The sequence below is a fragment of the Salvia splendens genome, chromosome 8 (assembly GCF_004379255.2).
Source record: "Salvia splendens isolate huo1 chromosome 8, SspV2, whole genome shotgun sequence".
NCBI lineage: Eukaryota > Viridiplantae > Streptophyta > Magnoliopsida > Lamiales > Lamiaceae > Salvia > Salvia splendens.
In genome coordinates, this window is record NC_056039.1 from 13624183 (window position 1) to 13635896 (window position 11714).

The 11714-nt window shown below is 40.7% G+C and overlaps 1 protein-coding gene across 1 annotated transcript; it reads right to left on the minus strand.

Moving 5' to 3' along the window:
- Positions 1-806: 806 nt before the first annotated feature.
- LOC121744859 (protein DETOXIFICATION 14-like) lies at positions 807-3869 on the minus strand. The gene is made up of 6 exons (XM_042138534.1): positions 3591-3869; positions 2950-3497; positions 2738-2824; positions 2380-2436; positions 1842-2286; positions 807-1026 (listed from the first exon to the last, which is right to left on the minus strand). The coding sequence occupies exons 1-6, from the start codon at positions 3828-3830 to the stop codon at positions 973-975; spliced, it is 1431 nt and encodes a 476-aa protein (XP_041994468.1). The 5' UTR covers positions 3831-3869; the 3' UTR covers positions 807-972.
- Between the last annotated feature and the right edge of the window lie 7845 nt (positions 3870-11714).

An 11714-nucleotide genomic window follows, 5' to 3' on the forward strand; every position in this document is an offset into this window, starting at 1 on the left:
GTTTTAATAATTCAATTATGGACTATATTCAATTAATAATTTAATTAAGAAATTGAATATTGTAGGAGTATTTATTAGATAATTGAATTTAACTAATCAATATGAATTTTTTATATTCCGAACACATGATACTCCCTCCGTCCTCAAAGAATATGCACTTTGGGTTCTGCATGAGTTTTAATGTAAATTTGGTAAAGTATGAGAGATGTAGAGAGAAAAGTAATTAAAATAATGTTAGTGAGAAATGGGTCCCACCTCATAAGAGAGAAAATAGTTTCCAAATTTGAATAGTGCATATTCTTGTGGGACGGACTAAAAATGAAGGAATGCATATTCTTGTAAGACGGAGAGAGTACAACATAGCACTCCTATTTCTTAATAATGTTATTTTTCTTAACAAATAAATAAACCCCAACTGTTTTACTCTTTTATCAGTAATTGAGTTTTCAAACTCTTATACGTGTTATTCCATTTTTTGATTGAGTTTCAAAATTTGCACTAGATTTTAAACTTATGTTACTGTTGTTACATAATTAATGACCGTTCACCATTAAATAATGATAGATTCATGCGCTCATCAATTCATGATTTTATTTTATATATATGGTACAAAAGATAACTCTGGATTTCTAGTTAACTATTATTTGAAATAAATGGACACTTTTGTGAACTCAGACAGTGGAGTTGCATGGTAGTATTACTTTAATTTTTTGTAAAAATTAGTAAGCATACTAGATTAAGATTTGAGTGTTTTTATAAAGGTTGAATGAGATAGCAATAAAATTTAGAGAAGTAGTACTAGTATATTCAGCAATGCATGTAGGATTTTATAGCAAAGAAATGGTATCACCAACACAAAAATGACAAAGTTGAATAAAGGCTCCTAGAATGGAAAACAAGAATGTGGCACTCTATACTCTTATTAGCAATACATTACAAGTGAAGAATAAGAATCATCACCCCAAAAATGATTTACTGGTCCACTGGAATTTTGTGAGAAAAAACTCTTTCTCTTGCCTCCCTTGCCTGTATATTTAGCAAGTACAGCATCAACAAAATATTGGTAAATGGTAATGGTAATGGCAATTAGGGATGTCAATGTAGCCCGTAACCCGTGGGCTGACCCGAATAGCCCGCTAAATTTATAGGGTTAGGGCGGGAAATTTCTAGCCCGATAAAATTAAAACCCGATTAGCCCGCACCCGATTAACCCGCGACCCGTTAGGGCTAGACCCGAAAACCCGATGGGCTGGCCCGAAAACCCGATAAAATTTTTATTATTCTATTTTTTACTTATAATTCGACATTTTATTGATTAATTTTATAATATAGATAACTAAAAAAATAACTTTCAATTTTATATTAAATATACAAATTATATATTGAATTTTTATTAATATAATAATTGATAAATAAATTAAAAACTTCAAATTCACTTAAAAAAATATTTAAATTTCTACAGCATGCATTAAAATTTCTCGAAATATCTCAAATATTAGTATTTGATCATGTTTATGATTGAGTTTGACCATATATCTCAAATGTATCATAATTAAATATTTTACATTTTATGAATATAACTAATTTTCATTGTTATTTATTGGATTGATTGCATGTAAATCTTATCGGTAGCAACCCGATTAACCCGCCGGGCTAGCCCGAAACCCGAGCTTTTAGGGTTAGGGTTGAACTTTTACAACCCGAAAAAATTCACAACCCGATTAGCCCGCACCCGATTGACCCGCAACCCGAGTAGGGCCGGCCCGAAACCCGATGGGCCGACCCGATTGACATCCCTAATGGCAATGGTAATGAAGGTAAAGGGAAAAATGATTTAGTACCTGTTTTTCCCAATTTGTGAGAGATGTAATGAGAGAAAGTGAGATAGACTGCACAGTTGCCCCTGCCACCAATCCACTCCAAAGACCCTTCCCCTTAAGGTCCAACACAAACCCCAGCACCAACGCCACCGGGATCCCAACTATATAGTATGACCCGAGATTCACGTACGCCCCTATGTGCTGCCATCCGCTCCCTCTCGCCACTCCCGAGAGCACTGCCTGCGTGCTATCCATGATGATGGACAGGCAAAGCAGAGGAACCATTGCTTTCACCCCGGCAACCACTTCTTCCTCCCCACTAAATGCGTACCCTAAAATACCCCGACACAAGTACAGAGTCGTGCTGGCTATCAGGAACTCTGCTGCCGCCAACACCACCACTGCGTACACAGCGACTCGAGCCCCCTCTGGCTTCCCTGCTCCAAGCTCGTTCGACACCAACGTGCTATGTTTCACCATTCATCAAACACAACCCCATCATTATTTCTATTTTAGCATTCCCTTAGTAAATAAGTACTAATAGTATAGCTCAACCAACCTCGCAGCAGCACCAAAAGAGTAGGGTATGTGATAGTGCAGTGAAGTAACCGTGAAGCTGCCACACCACCAACAACAATTAGCCCAACATTATATGAAAATCATTAGTATGATATTATCCGCTCTCTAATTCTTCGACGTGGAATTATTTGAACCCCACCACACAGAAAAATATACTACTACTCTTCGTCTCAACTAAGATGACACATTTCTATTTTTGGGAACTTTGTCTCTCCAATTAATGCATTCTACCGCTTTTTCTTTTTTCAATTAAATATTTAACTCTGTTTCTCTTTCCATTTAATACTTAGAAATTTGGCATCTTAGCCGGGACGGGAGGGAGTGGGACGATAACATACCCTATAGAAAGAATAGACGTGGCGAGCTGTGGATTCGGCAATAGTCCTGAGAGCAATATGACCAGCTCGAACGACCACCACTCCAAACTGCGACAATCACAATCACAAAATAAAACTAGCCGAGAAAAAGCAGTGAAATTAGTGTTACTGACATTAGTGTTATTGGATTGCGAGGCCCATTTTCTATTTTAAGGAAACGAAGGAAGTATTACCAGACCATTACAGCGGACGGGACAGCAAAGCGAAAGAACTCCCACATGGAGAGAAGAACATCCATGGAAAAAAAGGAAGCACGAGTCTTCTCACAGGCAGGCGAATACTTGACATAAATGACTAGCATAACCACATTAACCCAATACGAAACGGCAATGGACAGCGCGGCCCCGGGGTTCCCGAGCCCGAGCTTGAACACAAAAGCCCAGCAGAGGAGCAGCTGCGAGACGAGCGAGAGCAACGAGGTCCAGAGCATGGGGAAGATCAAGCTCTGCGCCTGCAAGTAGCGCACGAGCGACTGCAGAATCGCGTAAGGAAAGAGCGTCGGAATTAGATAAATAGTGAACTTGCCGGCCTCCGCTGAAATCAACGGATCCTGCCCCACGAACACCAGCAACTCCTCCGTGTAAATCCAGAGCACGCAAACCGGGAGGCAAACAATAAACAGGCACAGAATCGCGGCGTACGTGAACGTCCCGACTCTGTGCAGCTGCTTCGCGCCGTGCGCCTGCCCGCACAGCGTCTCCAGCGCGCTCGACATTCCGAACTGCGCAGAATACAATACAAATCGATCAGTGGTTTTTTTTTTAAGCTCACAAAATAAAATTGGAGAGAGAGTTGAGTTGAGTATATGGATTACGAGTAAACTGAAGCCGGTGACGTTGGAGAGGGAGGTGGCGATGGAGGCGCTGGAGAGGGAGAGTTCGCCTAAGTGGCCGAGCATGAAGATGGGGGAAGTGCGCTGGAGGTACTGAGAGAGCGTGACGACTATCATGGGCAGCGCGATTAGGTTCACGCGGTTTAGATCTGCTGCGAGCTTGCGCCAAGGGTTGGTGGGATTGAGGTGGAGGAGAGGTACCTCGGCCGCCTCCATTGGCATTTTGATATTGGATGCAAAGGTAGTGAAGAGAGTTGATTGAACATATAATAAAGGGAGTGAGGAGAGAGAGATCAGCAGTGCACGCCAAGCCAATGGATTGACTAGCCAATCTAGCGTCCGCCACGTCCCCTTCCTGGAACGCTTCTTAATTTGTCCTTTTCTTCTATGTCATGTGCTCTTGTCTAAATTTGAAACACACATCTCAATAAAATTTTATATTTTTATTTAGTACTTAACCCGACATTAAAATAAATATCCTATACTATTTCTTTATTTATAATTATTTTCAATTTTGACTTTTTTGGCTCTCTATAATTTGAAATCTAATTACTTTATTTTATTCTAGGTAATTAGATCCACATATGGGGTTTATCAATGTTTTAAAAACCGGACCGGCAAGTGAACCGGCGACGTTACTGGTTCACGGTTCAACCGGTCCAACCGATCGAACCACCTGTTGCAAATATATATAAAAATATATTAAATTTAGTAAATGATTTACAATTAATAATATATCACAAAACATTAAACCTTATAGATAATTAGTGATGTATAAATATAAATAATATTAAAATTTAGTAAATATATTTAGATATATATTTAATATTAGTTAGTCTAGATAAAAAATTTAATATTTCATGTATTAAAATAGATAATGTTTATATTAATTTAAAAAAATTTATTTCAAAAAATAATATATAATTAAATACGAATTAAGTACTTATTAATTAGTTTAGATAAGATTATTCATTAATGTCAATAGCTATGGTATATAAATTAAGTATGTAATATAAAAAATTTATTTATAGTAAATAATGAATCTTATATGGTACTAATAATAATATAGGTGGTAAGTAGAGCATCATTAAAATATAAAGGATGATAATTATATATATTATAATTAACAATTATATTAAAGAATAATAAAATTAAAATGAATTATTAGTTTTTTAGATAAAATTAATGGTTAATGTATAAAAATATTTAATGTTCATATTGTTCAATGAGCCCATGTTCAAATTATCTCAGTGAGCCCATTTTTTTCTTTTTTTTATTAATTATATCTCAAATTCTATCGACTCATTTACTCACAATTGTTATAAAATTAGGACTCGTTTAGTAAACTATCCATGTTACTATTAGCTAAGATAATGATCATGATATGTATTATGGTCCTTGCTAGTTATATTTCTAATTGGTATATTTGATGCAAAATATAGAATATCATGTTAATTTTATGTAGACTAAAATAACCTAAATAATATATATGCACAAATTGAGAATTGAAAAGATGGAGGACAATTTAGTAACTTTGTTCCACTATCTTGGTTCAACTTCCAAAATTGTTAGAGCATCTCCAAGGGGAGAGGTATATGGAGAGGTAACCTAATATAAATATCATATTTACCTTTTTTCATTAAAATCATTCTCCAATTGGAGAGGTATTTGAGAATGTATTATACTTTTTCTCATTTTGAATAGATAACTTTACTTCCCCATCAATGGAGAGATAAAATTTTGTAAGTACCATATAAAATTTTGTAACTATCATATTTGCTTCTTTTCATAAAAAATCCTTCTCCAAGGGGAAAGGTATTTGAGAACGTATTACATTTTATGTTTTTAATGCATTTTGTACTATTATTTTATTTTTTAAATATAATTTACCTTTCTATATACCTTTTCCCTTTGGAATATGTTACTCCCTCCGTCCAGCAATAGAAGTCCCGTTTTTTCCGCTTTTGTCCGTCCGGCAATAGGAGTCCCGGTTCTACTTACCATATTTGGACAATTTAATTACCCTCACCCTTCTTAATAAATTACACTATATGCCATTAAAAAACACCCCCACCCAAAATCTATTTTTTTCTCTCACTCTCTTTCAATCTAACTCTCACTCAATTTCAACCTCATTTTCTCTCTCTCTTTCTCGCTCGGGCTCTCACCCTAATTCGCTCTATTCCAAAACCCTAGTTCTAGCCGCCTCCTCTCCCTTCTCACCATCGCCGCCTCCTCTTCTTCACTCTAGCCTAAATGGAGTATGTACCCCTCTGAAACCCTATCCCCCATCAATGGGTTCGATTCGTTCGATTCGATGTCCACTGTAGTTGATGAAACTCCGATGGTGGAATCAAAGCTCGATTCGACCGATTCTAAGCCATCTATGTCCATTGAAACCCCAGATCTGGAATGTAAACTCGATTCAGAGCTTATCATCAACTGGAGCATATCCTTGAAGCTCCAGTTGTGAATTGAATTGTTGGATGTATATTTTTAGGAGCAAATTTTGAATTTTGGAAGCATATTTAATGCAATTGAATTGAATTTTGGAAGCATATTTAATGCATATTTTTTGGCAGCAATTTTCAAATTTTTTGGAAGCATATTTAATGCAATTGAATTGAATTTTGTAAGCATATTTAATGCATATTTTTGGCAGCAATTTTCGAATTTTTGGAAGCCAAAAATTTAACACACTTGAGGTGGGTCCCAAATTCCACTACCACACACCATTTATTACACACTCCAACAACTTTCTTAAAACTCGTGCCATGGAGAAATGGGACTTCTATTGCTGGACGGAGGGAGTACTTTTTAAAAGGGTATATTTCACTTTTTAAGAAGGTAAATACTCCATCTGTCCCAGTTTAAGAGTAAGATTTAGTTATTGAACGAGTTTTAAGAAATTGGTGGAGTGTGTAATAAATGAAGTGAGGTAGTGGTTGTTGGAGTGTGTAATAATTGAAGTGATGTAGTGGAAAGTGAGACCCTTTTGACTTTTTGTATGTTTAGAAGTTTGTTTTGTTTTATTTTTTCGAAAGTTATGGCATTTGAGTGTAAATTTGATGAATAATGAGGTTAAATTTTATGTCCAAATATGGTAGCTTCTAAATATGACTCTTAAACTCGGACGGAATTCAATGGCAAAATGTGGCTCTTAAACTCGGACGGAGAAAGTACATAATATACCTTTTCTATATACATACTCCCCTTGGAGATGCTCTTAGGTAATCCAGTGAAGTTATGGTCTAATAATCTAGGTGAAATATAAGGCCACCCGCAACGCGTTACGCGGGAGGCCCGAATCTCGTTACTCCGTGACGGAACGGTGGCGGGATGTGTTGCAGCGTCTCGTCCCGTCACCGTCTCGCCGGATCGCCCATCACGCCGAGACGCGGCACGGGACGGCTCGCCACGCGCTCCCGCGATGTGGCGCGCTCCCGGGCCATGTATGACGCCCACTCGCCGGCCCGCGAGTGGGATTCGTCACGCTGACGTAATAAATAATTTTTTTAAAAAAATTTGAAATAAAATAAAAATAAAATTAAAAAGTGGAGTCGTTTTCCATTTTTTTATTTTTTTTATTTTTTTACTCTATAAATACTCATAATTCATCCTCATTTCACACACAACTACACATCTATTCTTCCCAAATCATCTTCATTTCCTCTCCAATTTTCATCTCAAATCATCTCTCTTTTATTCTTCCCCCAAATTTAATCGATCTCATGGATCCATATGAGCAAATGCGTCAAATAATGGAAGAATCACTTGAAGAAGATCGACGCCGGGAAGCGGAGGAAGCCGCGTCGCCCCAAAGACGCTCCCGGACTTACATCCATCGTAACCGGGAGGAAGCCACCTCAAGGTTAGTCTGCGACTACTTCTGCGATAACCCGGTGTGGGGAGATACCTACTTCCGTCGCCGTTTCCGCATACGACGACCTCTATTTCTCCACATCGCAAATACATTGGCGGCACGGGAAGAGTTCTTCCAAGAAAGGTTCGACGCCGTCGGCCGTCCCAGCCACATGACGCTGCAGAAATGTACTGCAGCAATTCGTCAGTTTGCGACTGGACAAACGACGGATGTGTTCGACGAATACCTCCACATTGGAGACATCACTGGAAGAATGTGCTTGCTCCAATTCTGCAAAGGCGTCCGGGCAGCCTTCACCGACGAATTTCTCCGGAAGCCAAGCACGACAGATTGCCAGTTCCTGCTCCGCCTTCACGAAGAAGTGCACGGATTCCCCAGGATGCTTGGCAGCGTCGATTGCATGCACTGGCAATGGAAGAATTTCCCGGTGGCGTGGAGGGGGTCATACACGAGCGGCCACAAAGGCACCCACCCCACCGTTATACTCGAGGCCGTCACCGACTACCGGCTATGGATCTGGCATGCGTACTTCGGGGTCCCCGGCTCGAACAACGACATAAACGTGTTCCACCAATCCGACCTCTTCGCCGAAGTTTTGAATGGTAAAGCGCAACCCATCAACTTCACCGCTAACAACCGACGCTATAAAATGGGGTACTATCTAGCCAACCTTCGTGAAGACGTGCACTAGGCCTGTGAACGCAAAGCAGACGTTTTTTGGGCAGAAGCAGGAGGCTGCTCGGAAGGATGTGGAGCGGGCGTTCAGGGTTCTCCAAGCGCGCTTCAACATTATCAAAGCCCCGGCTCGTACGTGGTTCATGGAGAGCATGGTCGACATCATGTATACGTGCATAATCTTGCACAACATAATTGTCCAAGACGATGGACCCGAGGCGGGAAATTGGTTCGACCCTGAAGCCCCTGGAAGCTCAACCGCAAGTAGTCCGCCTCGAAGTGGAATGCATCCGTCTATACAAGAACGGTTGTATATTCGGGCAAGGACACGTGACTTTACCGCCCACGCCCAACTCCAAGATGATCTAATGGAGCACATTTGGGCAAACTTTGGAGGAGGAAATTAAATTATATATTTTTAATTTTTTTAGGATTTTTAATTATGTTTTTTTAATTTTTTTTTAATTTTATGTTGTAATGTTATTTTATTTTTATTGAAGTGTGTTTTTTATTAATTGAATTTATGGAAAAATAAATAAAAAATTGAAATTGAATGAATAGTAATTTAAGGGACAGTTAAGAGACGGCTAAGGGACGGAGGGTTGCAGGTTCCGTCCCTTAGTTAAGGGATGAAGTAAAAAAGTATAGTGGGACCCATGAATAGTAATTTAAGGAACGGTTTAGTGACAGCGTTGTGGATGGCCTAAACTTCAAGACGGACTTCATCAGTCCATAAAAATAACTTCAATAATATATATGCAAATTCCACTAATTTTGTCACCCATTTTTCTTCATAAAATAAAATAATTTCTAAAAATCTACAACAATAAATATTTGACATTTAATTTAATTAAAAATACTACTTTTTTTCCTCAAAATTAAATCTCATTTCTATTTATAGAAGTTTTGTTACTACTACTTTTCTTTTTTTATATTTTATCAATTTTTTTCCATCTCCTATTTTTCTAATTAAATATTCAAAAATATATTTCAAAATTGAAAATAATTTTTATAGACTAACAGAGTACCATAAATAGCATATTTATTTTCATAATTAATGCATTGGATTAGTACAAATGCTAAATTAATTGCACTCAAGTGAGTGTTGACTAGTCTCCACAATCCACTTTTGCCAAAACACACGTTCCTTAGAGCATCTCCAGTGACGGCCTTCCGGTAGGACATCCGGTCGGACACGCGGAAGGGCTACCGGGACGTCCGCCGTTGGGGGGTCGAAGGTCGGATACGGACGTCCCGTGAGGACGTCGGGTGTCCTCGGACGTCCCGGCGATGGGCGGGCGGACGTCCGCCACTATGGCGAGGGTCGGACGTCCGATAATTTTTATTTTTTTAAAAAAAATTCTATATATACGGCTCGTTGAACTTCATTTCATTTGGTTTCCCGTAATTTTTCCCGTATTTTGCTTTCCCGTACTTTTTGTTTATATTAAAATTAAATTATTGTGATTTTTTTTATTGCGGGATGTCCTAGTGGGAATGGCGATGGGAAGGGCGGATTATGCAGGGGATGTCCTAGTGATGTGGCAATGGGGTGGGATGTCCTAGTGACGTGGCAGGAGGTGTTTTTGGGATGTCCTAGTGGATGTCCGAGTGGGACATCCGCCCACTGGAGATGATCTTAGAACATCTCCAGTGGGCGGATGTCCCACTCGGACATCCACTAGGACATCTCGAAAACACCTCCCGCCACGTCACTAGGACTTTCTATCCCACTGCCACGTCACTAGGACACCCCCTCACAATCCGCCCTTCCCATCGCCCTTCCCACTAGGACTTCCCGCAATAAAAAAAATCACAAATTCACAAATAAAACAATTTACGTTTACGGAAATAAAATTTCAACACGAATACGGACGAGAAAAATTAATAACTTCATTTAAAAAAAAACATACATGATTTGAAAAAAAAATTACATAGTAATAAAACAAAAAAAAGTACTAACATCAACGTCAACCCTTCCGCGTCCAAACCTCTTCGATAATATCGTTCTGAAGTCGAACATGGGCATCTGTTTGCCGCATGTCGGCAAATGCACGCATCCGCTCAACCTCTCCATGAGGTACTCCCATATTCACATTCGCGGTGGCCACGCCGTGACTTGGACCTGCACCCGTATCATCTTCATTGGTCCACTGAGTCAGTTCCGCACCTTCATTTTCGACAATCATGTTGTGCATTATGATACATGCGTACATGACATCGCCGATGTTGGGAATATACCACTGCCGTGCAGGACCCTTGAGTACCGCCCATCGACTCTGGAGCACACCAAATGCCCGCTCCACATCCTTGCGCATTGCTTCCTGACGGCTCGCAAAGTATGACTTCTTTTGTCAGAGCGGATGCTTGATTGTCTTCACAAAGACGGGCCAGTTTGGGTATATCTCATCCGCCAAATAGTATCCCATATTGTGCTGGTTGCCGTTGGCGACGAAACTGATGGCGGGACCAACGCCCGCGCACTGAGCATTGAACAGGGGCAACGACTGGATAACGTTGATGTCGTTGTTCGACCCGGCGACTCCAAAATAAGCATGCCATATCCACAGCCGGTAGTCAGCTACAGCTTCTAGGATCATCGTGGGATGCTTGGCTTTGAAGCCAGTAGTGTACATCCCCTTCCAGGCGGCGGGGCAGTTCTTCCACTCCCAATGCATACAATCTATGCTGCCCAACATCCTAGGGAACCCGTGGACCGACCCATGCATATCTACCAGACTCTTGCAGTCTTCGGGGCTCGGACTCCGAAGATACCGCTCACCGAATATCGCTCTCACGCCCGCGCAAAAATTCTGCAGACACTCGACGGCTGTCGACTCGCCAATGTGGAGGTACTCGTCGAACATGTCGGCCGCGCCTCCATACGCCAGTTGTCTGATTGCGACAGTGCACTTCTGCAAGGGCGTGAGTCCGGGTTTGCCAGCTGCATCCTCCCTGATCCTAAAATACAGGTATCTTCTCTCTAAAGCACCCACGATGTGCAGAAACAGCGGACGATGCATCCTAAAGCATCGCCGGAATAAGGCTTCCCCAAAATGAGTTGCGGAGCGAAGTAGTCTGCATACAACCGAATATGTGCAGCAATGTGGTCACGGGGTACTGTAGTTCGACGATGGATCGGCCGAGGTACCACAGCCTACTGCCGCCGCTGCGCCCTCTGCTGTAGCTGCCTATCTATCGCACCTTCCACAGCGACCTCCAATTCATTCTCGCTATCACTGGCACTAGACATTCTAGATATACTTGAAACTAGAGATGAAGAGAGAGAAACTTGTTAACACAAGTGGTGCGAATGAAATAAAATTCAACGAGCCGTATATATAGAGTTTAAAAAAAATTAAAAAAAATTTAAAAATCGGACGTCCGACCCACGCCACAATGGCGGACGTCCGCCCGCCCGTCGCGCCGACGTCCGAGGACACCCGACGTCCTCACGGGACGTCCGTATCCGACCTCCCCTGCCACAATGGTGGACGTCCCGGTCGCCCGTCGCGCACGTCCGACCGGACATCCGCCATTGGAGATGC